The 21,870-nt window shown below is 27.4% G+C and overlaps 7 protein-coding genes across 7 annotated transcripts; 5 read left to right on the forward strand and 2 right to left on the reverse strand.

The window, feature by feature from the left end:
* On the forward strand, positions 1-5,057 carry MED23 (mediator complex subunit 23). The gene is made up of 5 exons (XM_027344314.2): positions 1-3,113; positions 3,605-3,719; positions 3,783-4,082; positions 4,150-4,854; positions 4,930-5,057. Exons 1-5 carry the CDS (start codon positions 111-113, stop codon positions 5,049-5,051), a joined length of 4,245 nt encoding a protein of 1,414 aa, XP_027200115.2. The 5' UTR covers positions 1-110; the 3' UTR covers positions 5,052-5,057.
* Positions 5,058-5,291: 234 nt separating this feature from the next.
* puf (ubiquitinyl hydrolase 1 puf) lies at positions 5,292-16,297 on the forward strand. Its single transcript, XM_027344312.2, is given in 10 exon segments — positions 5,292-5,737; positions 5,814-5,925; positions 5,987-6,191; positions 6,261-6,831; positions 6,901-7,371; positions 7,452-10,544; positions 10,547-15,324; positions 15,390-15,503; positions 15,567-15,687; positions 15,750-16,297. Coding segments are annotated over 10 exon segments (9,798 nt in total). The 5' UTR covers positions 5,292-5,661; the 3' UTR covers positions 16,007-16,297.
* Positions 16,280-17,217, forward strand: LOC113794224 (oligoribonuclease). Its single transcript, XM_027344326.2, has 3 exons — positions 16,280-16,612; positions 16,686-16,893; positions 16,954-17,217. The coding sequence occupies exons 1-3, from the start codon at positions 16,430-16,432 to the stop codon at positions 17,169-17,171; spliced, it is 609 nt and encodes a 202-aa protein (XP_027200127.1). The 5' UTR covers positions 16,280-16,429; the 3' UTR covers positions 17,172-17,217.
* MsrA (methionine sulfoxide reductase A) lies at positions 17,141-17,998 on the reverse strand. Its single transcript, XM_027344325.2, has 2 exons — positions 17,693-17,998; positions 17,141-17,637 (listed from the first exon to the last, which is right to left on the reverse strand). Exons 1-2 carry the CDS (start codon positions 17,879-17,881, stop codon positions 17,206-17,208), a joined length of 621 nt encoding a protein of 206 aa, XP_027200126.1. The 5' UTR covers positions 17,882-17,998; the 3' UTR covers positions 17,141-17,205.
* A 68-nt stretch (positions 17,999-18,066) lies between these two features.
* Positions 18,067-19,413, forward strand: LOC113794221 (uncharacterized). Its single transcript, XM_027344322.2, has 3 exons — positions 18,067-18,349; positions 18,417-18,566; positions 18,635-19,413. Exons 1-3 carry the CDS (start codon positions 18,268-18,270, stop codon positions 19,321-19,323), a joined length of 921 nt encoding a protein of 306 aa, XP_027200123.2. The 5' UTR covers positions 18,067-18,267; the 3' UTR covers positions 19,324-19,413.
* On the reverse strand, positions 19,314-20,865 carry LOC113794220 (uncharacterized). The gene has a single exon (XM_027344321.2). It carries the CDS (start codon positions 20,693-20,695, stop codon positions 19,424-19,426), a length of 1,272 nt encoding a protein of 423 aa, XP_027200122.2. The 5' UTR covers positions 20,696-20,865; the 3' UTR covers positions 19,314-19,423.
* A 21-nt stretch (positions 20,866-20,886) lies between these two features.
* On the forward strand, positions 20,887-21,846 carry LOC113794226 (single-stranded DNA-binding protein, mitochondrial-like). Its single transcript, XM_027344329.2, has 4 exons — positions 20,887-21,025; positions 21,085-21,136; positions 21,192-21,426; positions 21,494-21,846. The coding sequence occupies exons 1-4, from the start codon at positions 20,987-20,989 to the stop codon at positions 21,714-21,716; spliced, it is 549 nt and encodes a 182-aa protein (XP_027200130.2). The 5' UTR covers positions 20,887-20,986; the 3' UTR covers positions 21,717-21,846.
* Positions 21,847-21,870: the final 24 nt, after the last annotated feature.

Below are 21,870 nucleotides of genomic sequence, written 5' to 3' on the forward strand. Positions count from 1 at the left end.
TGTGTGTGTTTGAGCCGGATTTGAGTGATTCGAAAATTTGTTTTTCAAAAAAATTTGTTTTTCAAAGTTTTTTTTTCGTGGATTTCAGGTTGGTTTTTTGTTGATAAATCATGAATAATACATTGGCCATAATGGATTCAACAACAACAACAAACATTGATCAAAAACCGATTGAAAATTTTATCAATTTAATCATACATAATCATTCATTGGATGAATGTTTTTCTGGTTTTACAAAAACATCACCACAAAATGATTTAACAACAAAAAAAATAATGCAATCAAAATTAATATCAATATTTAAAGATATTATTATCGAGCCGAATCTTTTGGAATTGAATCTAAAATTTTATATTGATAATTTAAGTCGTACAATTGATCATAAACAAAGTGATTTAATGTTTGAATTTTTGGATGGTATTATCAATGCTGATCTGGTTAAACCAATGATTGTTTGTCGTTATATTTTATCCGAAAATTTTGAATTAAATAATGAAATCTATTGGGTAAATGGTCTAAATTTTATTGAACATATTATTCATTTGGTTAAATATAAAGAAGTAAGAGATATTTTGGCTATTTTACTTTCGAAAATATCATTAATACCGATAAAATGTTCAAAATCAATTTATCGTCAAGTACATGCTTTTCATAATTTAATTGCATTAATTTTGGATCGTGATACAAGTCTTTTACCAGCATACTTGGTACTGGATGAAATTCAAAATAAATTCTATACAGTTTTACAAAATGGTAATGGTCATTGGGCATTTTCCAAATTAATATCAGTATTTGTTGATAGTTTTCGTCCGATTGCTAAAATCGTATCGCATAGTGGTCGGCCACGTATTATGCCTATAGTTGGTTATTGTTTTTGGATAAATTCGCTGAATTTGGATGAAAAAACAGCTAAATATAAATTAAAAGGCCTACTACCATATGATAAAGAATTGAATGAACCACAAACCAAATTACTATTGCAAATTATTGAACAAAATAATTCACGTGAAACTATTGCCCATATACTATCGTTGGCTAAACATCAAACAGATTTAATCATCAAAGATCAACAACGTTCAATAAATATTATTGAAAAATTATTAATCGAATTGATCATCAGTACCGTTGTTAAAAGTTGTAATTATAAAACATTTTTCGATAACAACAGTAACGGTAGTTTTGAATCATTTGATTTTAATCAAATGGAAAATGATGTTGTACAAATCAGTATGCTTTGGAATCATATTGCATCAACAACTCTATATTTCATTTCACAATATCAAAATATTTCATTTCCATTGCTGATCGCCGGTCTTTTGGATAGACTTTATGAATATGGAAAATCATTTTCGAATCAAAATCTAATAAAATGTCGTGAATTCCTAATGTGGACATTATTACAGATAATTTCTGGAACAAAATCATCATCAACAGATGACCAGAACGAACAAAACATTATTATTTTAACAAATTTTTTAAAATTATTCGATTTACTTTATTGGGAAAAAGAACCATTACCATTACCGGATTTTCATAAACGTAATAGTGTTTTTATTATGTCAGCATCATCATTGTTTATATTGATAACAAAAAATGATTGTTTGGATAGTTTAAAACAACAACCAACGCAACCGCAACAACCAAGAATACCTATTGCACTTAAATTACATATAAATTATTTACGTATGGCAGCCGCTACAAATTCAAATCTTTCCAAAGATTATTCTATTGCTATTCTATGCAATTCTTATTCATCAAATCCAGATTTATATTCAAAAATTTATAGATATTTTGTTGATAATATTATTGAATCAAGAAACAACAACAACAACAAAATAAATCAAACATCATCGACAACAACAACAACAACAACATCGTCGGTAAATGATGATCATTTTATATTAATGGAAATGCTTGATTCATTAACAATACATACTAGAAAAGAATTAACATCATATATAATGAATCGTTTGTTTAGTATTATGCAAGCTAAAACAATGCCAACATTTCCATCATATTTAATTGAAACATATTGCCTGCTAACATCGATCAGTGAAATTGATCAACATGAAGAAACAAAAACATGGAGTCATTTAATACAAATTTCGAAAATTCATAGTTGGAATTATTTATTTAGTTTATTGGAAATATATTCATATCGTTTACATCGTATAAATTCAGCTAATCAAATGCAATTGTTACGACAATTATTTAATAAATCAATCGTATCGCAAATCAATCATATTCAGTTATATTCATTTATGGAAAATACTGCATTGAAAATTTTATATGGTTTTAATTGTTTTGAATTTATTGCATTTTGTACTGTACGACCGAAAATTATTGATGAAACATTTCTACCATCAGATTCAGAAGAATTGTATAAGATTTTCATTTATACATTAGCACGTGCTACACATATAACTGGAACCGAAGCACTATCAAGCGAACAATATGTACATTGGGTTAAAGAAATTCTTAAAGAAATCAAAAATCTTAATAATAATTTAACATGGCCATCATTCACTTTACAATGTTTTCCACCAATTATTAGTGAATTTTATCAAACAAATATAAAAAAAGAAACAAATCATCAACAATTAAAAACATCGGTTGATGAAGAATATCGTCGTTGGAAATCTATAACAAATGATAATGATCGTATTAAACATTTTACATTGCAAGGAACACCACCATTAATTTATTGTCTTTTATATAAAATGCTTTTGGATAATGAAAACATACCACAAGTATCATATAAAATTTTAGATAAAATTGGTGTAAAAGCATTATCAAATCATTTGAGAACATTTGCTGATTTTTTAGTATTGGAATTTGCAAATTTAGTCGGTGGTTCACATGTTAGTAAATCAAAAGAAGCTGTTAATGATCTTATTTGGAAATGTCATGTTGTTACATTGGATAAATTGTTACTTTGTTTAGCATTACGAAGTTTTGAAGGAAATGAAGCACAAGTTTGTTTTTTCATTATTCAATTATTAACGGTAAAAAATCCTGATGTAAAAAATCGTGTTAATGATTTTGTTAAGGAAAACTCACCCGAACATTGGAAACAAAAAAATTGGAATGAAATGCAGCAAAATTTTTTAAAGGTTGGTTAATTTGTTTTTGTTTTTGATTAACGTTGAGTGATCACAGACACACTATTTTTGTTTCCAAATTTCTTTTTTTTCAGAAATCAATTCAAAATCAATATTGTTTGACAAGATTTTTTCTAAGATTTTCATTCATCAGTTTTTCTAAATCTCATGCGCTCATTTTTTTAAAAAAATGACTAAGAAGTATTGACTATGACTATGACTTATAGTTCAGTGAGGTTAGGTTGATGACTGCCTATGATTTATGGTTGAGTGAGGTTAGGTTGATGACTATGTGTGACTATGTGATTCATAGTTCAGTGAGGTTAGGTTGATGATTATGTGACTTGCTGGTGAGTGTGCTGTGCGCATTCATACTTATGCTTATGCTTCAAAGCCAAATTTAAGGGAAAGAATTTTTAAGCGAACAAACACATTTTTCCTGTTTTTTTTCTAAATTCGTATAAATTAATTGTTTTTTTTTCTCTTTTCAAAAAATTCTATAGAAATATCCGGAAAAATATTATTTTGATCATTTACAAGATGTTAACAATCTGGGAAATGCTATGAATATACCACCAATTTTTAGTAATATTTGTTTACGAATATTACCAGTTTTTGGTTAGTAACCCCATTGAATTTTGTTTTTCTTCATTTTGATTGAAAATTTTTTACATTTTCTAGACATTATTATACATCGTCTAATCGAAATGTTATCATGTGGAAATGATTTTGTATCGAATTTTGTCGATACATTATTAAATGAATATGGATGTTTGTATAAATTTCATAGCTATCCAATAACATTTCTTTATAATACCCTTCATTACTATGAGATAAATTTGAAAGAGAAAACCAAATTAAAAAAGAAACTAGTGTTTACAATTATAAATGCATTTAAAGATTTTCGTCCGAAAAATTGGTCAATATCCGAACCATTTATGAATTATTGTCAAAAAAATAATGATGAAGAATGGAATCCAGGTAAGTTTTTCTGAATTTAAATTTTAAAATGATGGTTAACTTAACCTAACCTAATTATATTACCCAGGTTCAGAATATTTTAAATTTTTAGTTGGAAGATTTGTCGATACACTATCATCACAAAGTAAATGTCCATTCAGTATGACTGATTATCGTTTTAATGAATTTTCAAATATACAATCACATGCATTATATGTAACTTGTGTTGAAATATTGGCATTACCCGGAAAACCATCCGATATTTCAAATCAATTAATCAATGTTGTTACGAATAGTCATAAAAATATTTCCCGTCAAGATATTGAATTATGGATCAATGCTATCGGTTTGATATTTACAGCCCTACCGGAAAGTTATTCATCAATACTAAAAGAACGTTTTGTTGAATTATTAAAAAATTCACGTACATTTGTAGGAAAAAATTTCTTTCATATTTTTGATTTTAAAAATAGTCATTCAAATTTTTATGAAAATGATATGTGCTATACGCTTGCCTTATTACATTCATATTGGTTTCATGGAACATTTGGCCAGTTATGTTTAATGCCACAATTTATCAAAGAAAAAATCAAACCTATTGTACAAACTGAAGAACAACTGATATTGGTTTGTTATTTTGTTGGACCATTCCTACAACGTTTACAAAGTGAACGTACAAAATGTATTATTGCTATCGCACATGAATTATATCAAATGTTGGATACAGTGGATAAAAAATGCTCGAATCTTTATCATATTGATACTATTTGTGATTTGTTTTATCATTTTAAATGTATGTAATGTTGTTAGAATGTCATTTAGTTTTTAAAATTAATTTTTTTTTACTTTTTTTACCTTTTAAACACAGATCGATTTACTGGAAATCTATTACAAAAATATATTGATGAAAGAATCGATAAATTGCGACCTGAACTTCAACAAAAATTACGTTTTCTTTCACAAATTTCTGATGATTCTGTTAGTGGATGATTATCTGAACTTGAATTTTTTTTCGAAACTTTTTTTCTTTTTATAATTAAAAATTCATTTTTGTAAAACTTTTTGGTAAAAATTACTAATCGCGCGCTTGTTTTTGAAAAAAAGGTTTTCATACAATGCCAGTCCTCCTCACTCTCTTGTGTATGCAGCAGAGTATGAAAATGTTTTTCGAAAATTTACACTATACACATGATATATTTTGTTAGGGGTATATATTTACCGAGAAATTATATCACGAAAAAAAAACAAGACAAGAAGAAATAAGAGTGATGATGATTATGGTGATGTGATGTGATGATGATATCAACCACTTACCCATGTTGTTAAAATAAGTGGTATCTGTTTGTGTGTGTCGAATGACCAGAAAACAATTGTTGAAGATTTCTTTGAAGAACCAATGTCCATCGAATGATAATTTCTTTTCGTTTTTTCTTTTTGAAATCGAACATCATCTTCCGAGTAAAAAATCGGAAAATAAATGTGATGTAATTTTTGAAAAGTTTGTGTGTTCAAAACCGAAAAACAAACAAATTGTTGTGATTACTTGTGATTCTTTGGTTTAAATTCATCTTTAAAGATTCTTTTTTCTTCAACAACAACAATGTCATTATCAATCATGTCAATTCACGAAAATTTTTGTGATAATTGTAAAGAAATGATTATTCTACTTTCAAAATGTAAATTCAGTTTTTCATTTAGGAAATTTTATAATTTTTTAAAATGTTTTTTTTTCATTTTGTAAAATTTCTGTAGATGATGATGATGATGATAATTTTCAAACATTCGAATCATTGGATTCGAATAATTTTCTGGATAGAGATGCTTTAAATTTATTGATAAATTATATGAATAATTGGTCAACCAAGTAAGTAATTTTTTAAAAAGTTTTTTTTATTAATTGTAATTTTGTTTCCCTCAACAAATAGACATTGTGCATGTTGTTATAAAGATCAGAAAAATTTTCAACGTTTTGATAATCTTGTGCAATCGATAATTATCGAATCATTTGAATTTTTAAACACTGTCATCATTATCGACAACAATAAATCATCCGAAAACGAAAACATTCAATCATTTTTTGATGATTGGAATGATGAAGATAAAGAAAGATTATTGTTATTATTGTCAAAGGTAATATATCTGTTTCTTTTTATTTTTGTTGTTGTTGAAAAAGTTTTTCAATTCTCTCATTGTTTACAGGTATTTCAACTTTCATTTCCACTATATGTTACATATAAACATTCAAATTATACAAAAAATGATGAATTATCACCAAAAGAATTGAAAATCCTAGCAAATTATTGTGATCTTAGTGATTATGAGATGCCAATATATTTAATGAGAAAAATTATCTTCTTTATTGAACATTCGGGATTTAAATTATTTATCGATTGTTTTTCTAAATCTGATCCAAATTATTTAACAATTTCATTGGCCAATTCATTAATATCAACCATACAAAGCCTTAAGTATTATTTTACATTACCTTCTATCAATAATGAACTAGTCACATTACGTATTGAAGTGATAAATTATTTATGTAAAATTGGCGATAATGATTTAAGAAATTTAAATAATCGTGGAATGTTTGAATTTATTTGGTCAGTGATTAAGGAATATAATTTTAATAATAATTTTGGTCTTGATTATGATGGTTTGAAAATTGCACATAAATATTTTCTATCATCAACATTAACAATGCGTTTGTCAGGTTTGGCTCAAATTAATAATTGTATTGCAATTTATAATGATCTTACACATCCGGCAATGAGTAAGTTTTTGGATTGATAATCGATTATATCGATATCTAATTTTATTTTTCCTTGATTCGTCCGATTAGATACAAATCTAGAAAATATTCGTAATGGTCTTAGCCAATGGTTAATTGATAATAAAATTTTGGAAAATATTTATGGGCCAAATTCACATGTAGAAGTGATTAAACAAAGTCATTTTATTTTGAATTTTCTGGCCAACAGACTTACTACTGAACATTTAGATCTTATTTGGTGTGCTGCACAACTAAAACATTATGAACGTTATGTTATTGATTTACTTTGTCAATTGATAAAAAATCTTAAAATCCAAATTGTTTATCATCTTTATAATCATTTATGGAAAATTAAACCAAAAGATCATTCCGAACATACATTGAATCTAGCATCACATGTTATAAAATATATTTGGTTATTTAATGGTATTCAACCTGATATGTTGACAAATTGTTCATATTTATCAAATGATAAAATAATGATTGGTTTTGATGAAAATATTTTGAATAAAAATTCATTAATGTCTTCATTGTTTAAAGGTAAAGTAGTGGTGGTGGTGGTTAAAGATTTGAATTTACCTAACTTAAAATGATTTTTCTACTTTTCTTTCCTTCAATAGAACGAACCAACAATAGTTCATCGGCAAGTTCAATCGAAGTTAGTGATGAAGATGAAGAAGATGAATTTGATGTTAATCTAAATAGTCCAAGATTGATTGAACATCATCATACGGTATTGGATAAAACAACAACAACAATTTCTCCGTTGGACAATGTTGATGATGACGATGATGTCGATGACGATGAGGATGGTGATGATGATGGTAGTAATCAATCTTCAAATAGTGATGGATCTGATATGGAAATTCAACCGCAAGAAAATCATATTGATTTACAGAAAAATAATAATGATGATTTTAAATTGAATGATTTGGATTGTCAAATTCAACTAAAAGAATATAATGATGATGATCCACCATTATCATCATCATCATCAGCAATCCAGTGGAATGCCGGCAAAACAACGATGAATCCTTGTGATGATAATGGTAATGACAATGGTAAAATGATGGAAATTGATCTAGATTTATTGGATGAAGACACCGTTAAAAATAAACAACAACAACAACAACAAGATTTTCAATTTCGTATATCAGATGTTCATAAACCTGGAAATACATTATTATATGATATACTACAGGATGATATACTGAATTTACTAAATGAAGATTTAGCAAATGCTGTTGAAAAAATATTCTGGAATTTATTATGTTGTGCAAGTGATCGTGAAATACGTTTTAAATTTATTGCCGGTTGTTTGGAAAATCTTTCGAAAAATTATTCCGTTATAACATCATTACGTTTATTACAGAAATTATTTTCATCATTTTATCAATATCAAGATGGAAAATTGATAAGAAAAATTATTCTCACATGTGAAAAGGAGAAAAATATGTTGAAATTATTTTTCAATAATCTAAGTCTTTTTATGTATCATTATAAATATTCGAATGATAATGATGGACATGATGAAGATCAATTTCAACGAAAATGGCTAATGCTCAAATCAAAATTCTATACACCAAAAGAAGAGATACAAATCCGATTGAATTTTCTTAGTTTTATTTTCATCAATGCCGGTTCACATGAAATATTGAATTTTTCCCAAGAACATGTTAATATTCTATGGAATGTTTTTACAAAATGTGATTCAAATGAAATTGTTGATGAATTTTTTGATTGGCTATTGAATCAAGTAAAATTGAATAATGGATTGAATATTGATATTATCAAACATATTTTGTTTGAAAAAATGCCATTTTTAAAACCAGAATCATTTTCATTAATATCATTGGATTTACTGCAAAATTTACATGGTTTTATTTTATCGAAAAATTGTGAAAATCCTAAAACATTTAGTATTGTAGTGAAACTTCTGTGGGATATTGCATTCAAAAATCCAAATCAAAATGTTTCAATGAATGCTAGTCGTCATCTGAATAATTATTATATAAATCTATTAAGCTGTACAAATCGTTTTGATAAAGAAGAAGAATTTATTCGTTCTTGTATTGGTTATTTAAAAGATGCATCCATTTTGTTACCAATTTCTTGTCAACGAAGCCTGTTGATTATTGAAAGAGCAGTAATATTGTTGAAAACATATTTGGAAATATTTTATGCAAGATATTCATATTTTTTTCGTACATTAAAGCTATCATCAAAGTTTGATCTGTCGATGCATCGTATACCGGATAAATCTGAATCAATGATTAATATAATGGTCTGTTCACCATTCAACGACCGTAATACATTTGAATTTTCATTGTTTGATTATATTGGTGATTTACGTGCTGAAGTTCAACATTGGTGGCGTATGCTTCGAAAATCCATTGAACCTGTTGCTATGGATGATCAACTGATATGTCTTGTACTGAACGATCATGAAATTTCATTTGATTGTGATGAAAAACGACTACTGGAATTGAATTTTAAAGATAATCAAATTAATCAAATTTCATTTCATATTTGTAAACATACGTTGGTGAAATCATCAAATATTGTTACATTATCATTATCATCGGAATTTTTTGAAGAATTTAAACAAAAAAATCCAAAAAATCTTTTGATTGAACCGAATAATTTCGAACTATTATTCATATTGATGCAACAATTGGATATGATTAATGTAAATAATCTGAAAGCAAGAATATTGTCGAGAAATATTTGGGAAATTGTACAAATGTTGCCGACACCGTACGAGATGGTTCGGAAATTTCATCAATTGGAATCGAAATATTATGCTGGTGATGATAAGGAAAAGTTTCCAACGATTACTGATGAGGAAATCAGTCCGATCATTGATTATAATGATTTTTATAAGGAAATATTTCCATCAAATTCAAATCAAAAATTAATATATTCATGTCAATTGATTGAAAATTATCGTAAAATTAATAAAGATTGGCCACGAATATTCATGGAAACCGGTGGACTACGGTTTTTTTATCGAACATTTATCGATGTTGTTTGTTCATTAAAAATGAAACGTGATTGGACTGAATGGAAACAAGATTGTCTTACTTCGTTGATACAAATTCTTTATCAATTTACAAAATTTTCATCCAAAATGGATTCAAATGATCAAATTTTTAAATCCGAATTGGATAAACCTGGTGATCAAACAAGTATTGAAACAAGGAAAAATAAACGTTTACGTAAAAATTCATTGGAAAAAAATTCACTAATGAAATTTAGTCAGGAAATTTTGACCATTATTGAAGATGAAGAAAAATTATTAGATTCATTTATGATAATTTTGAATAATGTTTTTATGAATTCCAAACCAATTTATCAGACATCAATTTGGTCTCGTTCACAAGTTGTTTACATTGCATTAACATTTTTCACATCGTGGCTATATTCAGATCCAAATATTTTCGAAATGTTTTTGGAATCAAAAAATGTTCGAGAAATTATCAAAAAACTTTTGATTGATGATGTTGATCATTTGGTACGAAAAGAAACAAATAATTCATTTTCTCGAGTATTTTTGAGCTTAAATTCCGAATTATGTCGAAAATTTTTGCCAAAATTTTTGAAAATTTTATTAAATTTTCTAGAAGAAGCATCATTGGTTAATATACAAAGAATTTCATCAAGATTTACTTTGGATGATAAGGAAAATTATTATCCTGGGAATAAAGATTATTTCTATTGGTTTGTCGTTTGATTGATCATTTATATTCACAAAAATCCACCAACAATATTAATTCAAAAGATACTGATTTGGATGCTGAAAATCTTTCGAAACAGGTTGCAAATCTTATTGTAAATCGTGAAAATTTTGAATCAAATAAAAATCATCATTCAGAAGATGAAGGCCTGAAAGGTTTGTTTTTACTGCAAACAGTTTTATTGAAAAATAACCCGCAAGTAAAATGTTGTCAAGAAATGAAAGAATTTATAATGAAAATTTTTGATTGTCTTTTTTCATTACCAACATTTAATCATCGTCAATTACCTAAATGTAAAAATATTCATACACGTAAAACAGCATTTGATTTGTTATTAGAACTGATTAAAGGTAATGAAGATAATTATGTAATTCTAACGAATTTGCTTATCGATCAACATCGTCATGAAATTATTGGTCGTCAAACACCTTATCCATGGGAATATTGGCCACAGGATGAAAGTCGTTCAGATTTTGTTGGTCTAACTAATCTTGGTGCAACATGTTATATGGCATCGTGTATGCAACATTTATTCATGTTACCTGAAGCACGTAATACAATATTGACTTGTAATTTATCAACTGTAATTAAACATGAATCCATTCTACGTGAATTACAAAAAATGTTCATTTTCCTACAGGAATCTGAACGAAAATCATATAATCCGAAAAATTTTTGTAAAGTTTATACAATGGATCATCAACCATTAAATATTTGTGAACAAAAAGATATGACTGAATTTTTTACCGATCTAATTACTAAATTGGAAGAAATGACTGCCGATCTTAAAGATATGGTTAAAAAATTGTTTAGTGGTTTACAATCGAATAATGTTGTATCATTGGATTGTCCACATATAAGTCAAACAATGGAAGAATTTTATACGTTACGTTGTCAAGTTGCTGATATGCGTGATCTATATGAATCATTGAATGAATTAACAGTTAAAGATACACTTGATGGTGATAATATGTATAATTGTTCGGTTTGTGGCCGGAAAGTTCGTGCGGAAAAACGTGCCTGTATAAAAAAATTACCAAAAATTCTTTGTTTTAATACAATGCGTTATACATTCAATATGATTACAATGACTAAGGAAAAAGTTAATACACATTTTTCATTTCCATTTACATTGGATATGTCACCTTATTTGGAAAAAAATCTATTGAACCTGCCGGATGAAAAACAATTTGATAATGATGATGACGAAATACTAATGATGACTGATGAAGAAGAATCAAATAATAGTACAAAATATGATTTAATTGGTGTAACCGTACATACTGGGACGGCTGAAGGTGGTCATTATTATTGTTTCATACAGGATCGTGATCCACAAAGCCCTACAAGAAATAAATGGTTTCTATTCAATGATGCTGAAGTGAAATTATTTGATAAATCACAAATTGCTACAGAATGTTTTGGTGGTGAAATGACAAGTAAAACATATGATAAAATTAATGATAAATTTTTAGATTTTAGTTTTGAAAAAACAAATTCTGCTTATATGTTATTCTATGAAAAATGTGATGATAGAAATTCAACAACAACAATGATTTCAACACCGACAACAACAACTTCAACAACAATAGCATCACCGACAACAACATCGCCAATAATGACATTTGAAAATTTATCCAAAGAATTAATCGATTGGATTTGGAGTGATAATTTATCATTCGTCCGGGATAAACTGATTTTTGAACATACTTATTTTGATTTTATATGGAAAGTAGTAACACAAACACCATATACATTTACTACCGGTATTATTGCCACCACCACCACCACCACTTTGTCGAATAAATCAACATTAATTTCAATACGTTTAGCAACACTGTTCGTTTTGGAAACTTTGATTCATTCAAAAGAAAAACCAACCATACCAAATTGGATTGAATTATTAATTAAACAATTTAATAATTCAAAAAAAGCATGTGAATGGATTATGAATCATCTGGCTGAAAATGATTGGTGGTCAATGAAAATTTTGTTTAAATGTTCAAATCAAACTGTACGGCAAATATTTGTACGTCTTTGTATACATGTTATACAGAAGCTAAAATCCTCTTCATCGATTTATATGCATTCACTAACTACCACCACCACCGCCACCAATGTTGCATTATCATCAAATGAAGATCTTGTTATTTGTCCTTCTTCTTCGTTGTCGGTTGATCTACATCTTAATCATTCGGTTATAAATTTTATTAAACGTTTAATTTCATTAATCAATTCGGATTTAATTATGTCTCGGCCGAATATAAAATATCTTTCCGAATATTTTTCATTCCTATTGGAATTTGCTAAACAAGGTGATGAAGAATATCAACTATTATTATCGATTGGAACCATATCTACGCTGATAAATTTTTATCTAAATCATGGGAAAATTGTTGGTGATTTTCCCGAATCATTCAATAACAGTGATAATGAAGATGAAGATTTTGATGAAAGATCAACACAACAAACATTTCGACCGATATTGGATGAAAAATTCCCACGGATAGCATCATTAGATAAAATGCTTTCATTGATTGTTTATCTGGTGGAAAAAGCACAAAATCGAACACTACCACATCATTTTATCATAACAAAACAAGATTTTGATTCATTAATTAGTGAGAAAACATTTCAATTTTTACAACAACAAATTCGTGATAATATCAACTTACGGCAAACATTCAATCTAATTTGTTCAATATGTAATATTGATGATAGTTTATTTTCACCAATAATCAATATGATATTTTCATCGATAATTCAATTTCCTGAAACAAGTCAAATGTTTTTTAAGATATTATCATTTATTACGGAATCTGCTTGGGTATCGGCATATTTTTCCAAATTAATTCTGCCTAGGATTTGGGATCTAGCTGAACCAACAACATTGCAAACATTAGAATGGTTAATTCAACATGTACCACGAAATAAAATTCTACATGATCATGTTCTCAACACAATGGATCATTGGGTATTATATTTTTTGATTGAAAATTCAATACAAAGAGTTCGTTCAAGTACAGCACAATTATTAATATCATTAGTACCATCAATGGATGATTCATTTAGACAAAATTATCGTCCATTTCGTTCATTTCCCTATACAATCAATAAGGAAATTTTATTGAATAAAGAAAGTTTGGCCATTATTGATCAACTATTTAGCTATTTGCTTGGATTGATTAAGAAGATAAAAATACTTACCGAAACACAACAACAACAAAATCAACAGCAAAAATTAACAAATTATTTCTATGTTCTTACATATTTGATGATCAATACGAAACAAAAACGTCTATTCATTACATATTTTAATGATTTTTGGATATTATTTCAAACAAAATTATCCGAACCAGCAATACCTATTCATCAGAATAAGCAAGCATTTTTAATGTTTCTTTATGTTTCATGTAATGAATGTAAAGATTCAATCAAATTGATTGTACAGAATGCAAATGTTTATAAAAAAATTGCCCTTAATTATATATTGGCCGATCATGATGATCAAGAAGTAGTAATGTTTAATAAAAATATGTTACCATATTATTATGGTTTATTACGTGTTTGTTGTGAATATTCACGTTCATTCACTAGGTATTTAGCATTACAACAAAATATTCAATGGGCATTCAAAAATATAACACCATATTCAAATCATTATTCATTAGCAATTAATGAACTATTCAAATTAATACGATTGTTTACAACTGTTTATTCGGATTCCAATGAACAAGAAATAAAAGAAGCAATCAATTTTAAACAAATGACATTAAAACTTTATCTACATACATTGGATCCAGATGTACATTGGAATACAATAATAGCCGTATTGAATATTCTAATCGAAAATAATGATGATTTATTGTTTATCATACGAAACAATGGTTTATGTACTTTATTTCAATCATTTTCATCACTACATGTTATGTTTCATCAGGCAACTGCTTGCCATATTACTGCTGAATTGATTGATTTATTAAAAATTATATCATCATTATTATCAACATTTGAACGTGAATTTGATTCATTACAAGATTATAAAACAAATTTAAAAGCATTTTTAGATATCAAAAAATTTATATTCCTGCTGAACACTTATACACCATCAAATCTTCGTCAAGCATTATTTGAAGTATTGTTTAAATTGATCAAAGTTTTTCCATATGATTATTTGGTTTGTATTGTAAAATTTTTATTATTTCAACATAATATATTTGTTGAACAAAATTTTCCATTCATTTGTGGTCCATATTTTCCAAAACGTGGACAAAAATCATTTCAAACAAAATCCAGTTTACGACCTGCACGTCCAACATTTCAAATGTGTTTTAATATTACCAATATTGATAATCATCATCATAATCATAATAATGATATTGATCGTGATTTTGATTATGACCGAATGGTTTTTGAATTTTATCGTCCTTATTATACATTCATCGATGATGTTTGTCGTTTTGCAATGAAAAAAGATTTAATTTTTGAAGAACTTGTCGATCTGACTGTTAAATTAGCATTGGAAAGTTTATATTTTCGTAATAAATGCTTTATAATATTATGGCTTGATTCTTGTGACAATCAAAATCAAAATAATGATGATGATGGAGATGGTGGATATAATTCACATAGCATAATGGATTTTCTTTCAACAAATAATTCATTCTTTGATTATATGAAAATAATTTTATTGAAAGAAAAAAGTTGGTTGGAAGATGATGTTGTTTATCGTTTTTTCAAAATATTTTTACCAAAGGTAAGCTCCCTTTTTTTTCTTTTATTGTCATTTTTTTTAACCTTGTCTTGTCCATTCACACACAGACATCATTATCGTACACTGCCAATGTTATCAAGCAAAATATACTGCCATCGATTGAAAATTTATCAAGAAATCCTAATCTGAAAAATTTAGAAATTGTTCAACAATTAATATGGGTATGTTTTGCTTGATTTTTGATTTTTTTAAAATTTCATTTTTTTCGCACATTATTTCTAAAGAATTTATTGACAATCAAAGTTTTTATCGAATCAAATTCAATTATTAATCAAGATTTACCGGAAAATTTTTCAACAATTTTGAATAATTTGAAAAAATTATACTCTCCACTTGAGACTAATGGTAGGTTTTCTGAAAAAAAATTTTTCAAAAATTAAAAAAAATGAATTTTTTTTCCTATGCAGAACATTGTGAATCGGAAAAAACCGATCATGAAGAAAACAACAGCCAAGAAAGTAAAAAACCTAAACTAATGTCAAATGTTAAAATTGATGAATCATCAACATCAAAATTGATTTGTGATAGTAACCGTCAATCATCATCTTCATCGTCATATTTTATCGAAAATATGACAATGACCGATTCGATGACCCAAAAAAACTTTATAAATAAACTGATGACATTGATACATGATATTTGTGAATTGTTAAATAATTGTTAATCATCATCACCCGTCATCTGTCATAATTTCTTTCATTTCATTTCAAACAAACATACACACACATTTTGTATTTATAAAATATTTTCATTTTTTGGATAATAATTTCATAATACTTTTTTTTATAAAAAAAAAAAATATTTATAAATAATCGTTTTCCGATAATTTTTTTTTTTGTAAAAATCATTAATCCATTGTTTTATCTGATGTTAATTTATAATTGGAAAATTTTTATCCTTCCACATTTTTTCCATTTTGTCGTCGTCCTTTGCCAAATAAAGTTCAATTTTTTTTTCTAAATAAAAATTTCAAATAACGTTCATTCGTAAATGTTGTTACTTGATGTTGTTGAATTTTGCACATGCTTTCAGTTTTGTTCGAAAAAAAAATTTCATCTCGAATTTCATCTTCGATGAAAGTTTTTGAATGAATTCATTGTTTAAATTAACAAATTGGCTTTCGGTTAGCCATTATCAGATAAGAAAATTTGCTAAAAAAAATATGACTGAAAAATTGATTTGGGTTGATTGTGAAATGACCGGTTTAAATGTTGATCATGATCAATTGCTTGAAATAGCTTTAGTAATTACTGATGGTAATTTTAATAAGGTAATAATTCTCTTGTTGATTCTCTCATAGAAACTACCTGTCTAACGATTTTGATTATCATTATTTTTTTCAGCTAGATCAACTTGATCCTATTCATATTAATGCTTCCAAACAGACACTAGAATCAATGAATGATTGGTGTCAAAAACAATTTCGTAATAATGGTCTTTATGAAGAATGTTTACGATCAAATATTCGTATCGAAGATGCTGATTCGATGTTGGATGAATTTATGAATAAAAATAAAATAAAACAAGGAATTTTAGCTGGTAATTCAATAGGTAAGGTTATTGAATCATTTTAAAGATATTTTTGATCATTAATCTTTAAATCATTGACAGCTGGTGATCGACAATTTCTTAATAAATATTGTCCAAAATTTGTTTCATATCTACATTATCGAATGGTTGATGTTTCATCGATAAAAGTTCTGGTTGATATGTGGTATAAAGATCGTCAATTTTGGAATGTAAGCACACCACATCGTGCACTTGGTGATATTAATAAAAGTATCGAAGAACTTAAATATTATAAAGAAAAATATTTTTTGAAATTTTAATCTATTGCAACGAAATAATTATTAAAAAAACACTTTAGATTCCACATTCGGCAATGTTTGGACCATTTTTGATCATTGTTTCCAATAAATTGATTGTCGTTGATGATAATTTCATTCGATCTTGTTCATTGATATTATTGATTGAACCAAAACCAGCACAAATTCCATTCAATTTTGCTGCTAATGGTGATGTAATCAAATCGGAATCGATTTGTAAACCAGTTTCTTTCATAATTGATGGATATTTACGAAGAAAATATTTTTGATGATAATTTTCTGCATTTGTAAATTCATCGAATGGAACCAATTCGGTCACAATCGGTGAAGAATAGCTAGGTTTTTTCGATTCCAAAAATTTTTCGATCAAATTTTTTTCATCTGCATTTCGATAGAATATTGCTGAAATGTATTGGCGTTTATGTTTAAGAGTTGGATCATGTGATTTTATAAACAATTCAAGAATTTCCTATATCAATATTTTTAATCAATCATTTGTGGTGAAATCATCATTGATAAAATACCTCAAACTTTACAATGTTCGGATCGAATTCCAAATCCACCGATTCGATATGATCACCAATATTACGATAATTTGGATTTTTTGTTGAACCACCTGAATAACCAACTTTGGTACGAATTATACCCGATTTTGAACCGAAAATTGCTTCGGCACCCCAAAAACATTGCATACCCAATGTCAAACGAGCCATACTTTTGGATAAAAATGATGATGATGATAATAAATTCAAAGTCCAAAAGTTTTCATCAAAACAAAATTCGAATGATGATCAATATAAATTCTTAACACTTTTCAATTCGAAAAGAGTATGCGCATTATGTTAAGGTTTGGCTATAGCCACGTCCGTAACGTTATGCATACATTTTGGCAAGACACACACACACACGCACAAACACATTCGATTTGGACAACGGATTTCCAAAATTCAGCTCCTCACAACGGTGAGCTAATGTGCTGTGAGCGTATACGTTAACATTATGTTTTGTTGTTAAGTTTCAACGAGACTATACCCTAATTTTACGTCCAAAAACGAAAATTCAATTTTTAATTTTTTCGCCAAAAAAACAAATTTTTGAAATGAATGAAGAAGAAACTACAATTCATCCGATTGTAGTCGATGCTAAACGTCAAAGATTAATTGAAAAATTTTTAGATTCAGGTAATTTTAGTTTTAAAAAAATTTTCGTTAAAAAACACACTGTTTAATCTTTTTGATTCAAAAACAGGAAAATGGCCACTCGAATTGGAAGTAGAATTTATTGAAGCACTGAAAAAATGTCCAGCTCTTTGGGCAAAACAATCCGAATCATTTAAAAATCCATTACTCAAAACATCACAATTGGAAAGATTGGGACTTGAATTTTCTGGTCTATCAGGTTTGGTTCCGGTTTTTTTGAAATTCATCTTAATTTTGCTCATTCTTTCGTAATTGTATTTTGAACAGAATCAAACATAGTATCGAAAATAAAATTATTAAAAGATAATTTTACTCGAGTTCATAAACAAATAGTATCATTGGAAAATTCAAATGAAGATCAAACAGTGGTTGAAAATAAAATCAAAGCATTGAAAACAAAATGGCATCATTATGAACGTTGTGAATTTTTAGCCGAACATATTAAACATCGTAATCGAACATCAAAAGATGGAAATAATGAACAACAACATATTAATAATAATATTAATAATTTACAAGAACATTTACAACCATCATCTGGTTCAACAAATATGGTCAGTTGGTTTACATCATCGATGACCTATCCGGAAAGATGGCAAGGTGCTGAAGATATACCATTTATTAAATTTCAACCAACCGAAAAAATGAGACAACAAAAAAATCAAAGCCCAATAAAAAATCAAAGATCAAGATTAATGCAACGACAAAAAGAAATGGCTGATTGTTATATGGATGTTGATTCATTAGTCAAAACAATGGAAAAACAGGAGGAAAGTTTATTGAAACGTGAACAAATGTTAAAAAATGAACGTGAAAAATTATCAATGAATCCATTATTTAATTATATACTTGGTAAAGATCATGTTTTAAAGAAAATTAACCCGAATAAAATTGATGATCTTAAATTTGAATTGGATGGTGTTATTGATCGTTATGCACGTGAACATCCAAAATAATGAATTTTAATTTTAATTTTATTTTTTGTAAGAAAAATTTAATAATGGCAAAATTATTATGTACAAAATAAAAATATTTTTTTAAGCCTATTTTCAATTTTTAAATAATTGTTGTTGTTGTTGTTGTATATGATGGTTGTTGAATAACAACAATCGAATTTGATTGTACAGCCGATCCGGTAGCATTGAAAAAATATTCCGCATAAATATCACGTATACGTTTAGCATCAAATGTTGGATTATTAATTTTGGTTTTAGGTTTTTGTGAACTATCAATATGTGTTGTACGTAATGAATCGAATGTTTCTTGATTATAATTAAAACCTTCTTCGGTAAGAATCATATTGTACAAAAGTACACAAGTAAGTACAATAAAATCTGAATTATCTGGCATAAATTTTGTTGAATTTAAACATTTAAATTTATCAATCAGAACACCAAATGAATATTCAGCAACTCTTTTTGCTTGATTAATACGATAATTGAAAATTTTTTGTGATTCATTTATATATCGTTCGGGATATGGTCGAAGTAAATTTGTACGAAGTGGATAAGTATCATCACCAATAAAAAAATATGGTAAATCAATTTGTGGTTCAATAATCGGTAACATTGATTCGGTTGGTACTTGAATTGTTTGATTAATAACCGATTGACCAAATATTGAATTGGAAAAAAATTCTTTATCACTTTGGCCATTATAAACACCAACATCACAACAAATAAAACGATAATCAGCATCGGTAACAGCTTGCATATAAATACCATGTTTATTATCAGAATTTTTAATTCGAATATGTTTACCATCAATAGCGCCTAAACAATTTGGTATATTCCATGTTGTCCAAAAACGATTGGCAATTTGTTTAAATTCTTCAACCGTTGGAAATGATAGATATTTTTCCATAAATGTATCGCAAATTGCTTGACAAACTCTAGCAACAATTCCGGAAATTGTTTGATGAGCAATACGAAGTTGTTGTTCACTAACACGATGTGATACACCTTGTACTAAATATCTTATACAAGCAAATAATTGTTCTTCCGGGCTAATCGGTTTTCGAATCGAATGACGAGTAATTTTATCCTGAATACCATTCAATATTAACATAAATGTTTTTTCCGACATACCCAGATAATCATAAAATGCATCAGGATTTGCTTTTAATTGTGGAAATAATTTGGCAAATTCACCTTCCTGATCACGAAGTTTAAATTTTGGTGATATACCAAATCTACGTGATGAATATAATAGGCCGGAATTTTGCCGTAACATTGATAATAATACTTTTTTACGACGACGTATTTGATTTACTTTCATTGTTTGATGTGTAACTATTTCGGTTGATGGTGTTGTTGTTGATGATGACATTTTTACCTTGTTTTTTAATTTTGAAAAATCTTCATAAGATAATCATATCATGGAACTATTTGAAACAACAAAAAAAAATCCAAAATCCAAAATTTGATCCAAAACTCAAATTGCGAATAAAACAATGAATGAAAGAATTCAATGTTGAGGCTGTTGCATATGCATGTGAAAAAAATGAACCGTCCATTGATGACATGATGAAAATTCATATAATTCGTGCTCTGTGCAAAAAACATGCTTAAATTCATTTCGGTTAAATTCAACAAAAAGTTTTTCTTGAATTAAATAAAAATGGCTCACCAAAATATTACAAATTTTCGTTATCTTTTGGTATGATGATTCTTTGTTTTTAACATTAAAAAAAATTAAAACTTTTGTTGTCGTTTTAGCGTTCGAAATTTTGTGATTCGATAAGATTTTCAAGCACAAAAGTTTCAAGCGGTTAGTTTTATTTGTATTCAAAGTTTTGTATTTAAAAAAATTATTATTATTTTAGAAGCGAAAATACCGGACAATTCAAAATGTATCAATAAAGTTATTCTGCTTGGTCGTTGTGTTGCCGAAGCAAATCTAAAACCATTAAACAATACAAATTTTGCAACATTTATTATGGTTACAAATGATTTACGTCGAACGAAAAGTAATGAAATTGTTAAACGTTCTGATTTTCATAAGGTTTTTGTTTATCAACCATTTTTGGCACAAAAAGCTAATGATTTAATTACAAAAGGGTAACTTATAGTCAAACAATTTACAAAATCAATAAAATCTTTCTTTCTTTTTTGGTTTTGTTTTCAGAACTCGAATCTATTTGGAAGGAAAGCTAAATTATCGAAAATATGAAAATCAATTTTTTTCCAACATAGTTGCTGAAAAAATATTATTCATTTCGGGTACCAGTCGACAACAACAACAACAGGAATTTGATGATGATGATAATATCGAAGAAATTGATGAAGCATTTATCAATGAAAGCGAACAACAACAACAACCACAAACTTCGGAAAAGTATTCTGCTTAAATACCACTTGATGGATTCAATCAATAAAATTGTAGAATCATTATTTTTTTTCTCTATATTTAGCAATCTATTTGATAAATTGTTTTAAAATTATTATTATAACCGAATTGAATAAATTACAAAATCCAAATCAATTTGTAAAAATATTACAAAA

Source organism: Dermatophagoides pteronyssinus, unplaced genomic scaffold, assembly GCF_027571235.1.
Source record: "Dermatophagoides pteronyssinus isolate colony J.1.1.1.1 unplaced genomic scaffold, Derpt_VIB-CSIC_2022.12 sq0080, whole genome shotgun sequence".
NCBI classification, from domain to species: domain Eukaryota; kingdom Metazoa; phylum Arthropoda; class Arachnida; order Sarcoptiformes; family Pyroglyphidae; genus Dermatophagoides; species Dermatophagoides pteronyssinus.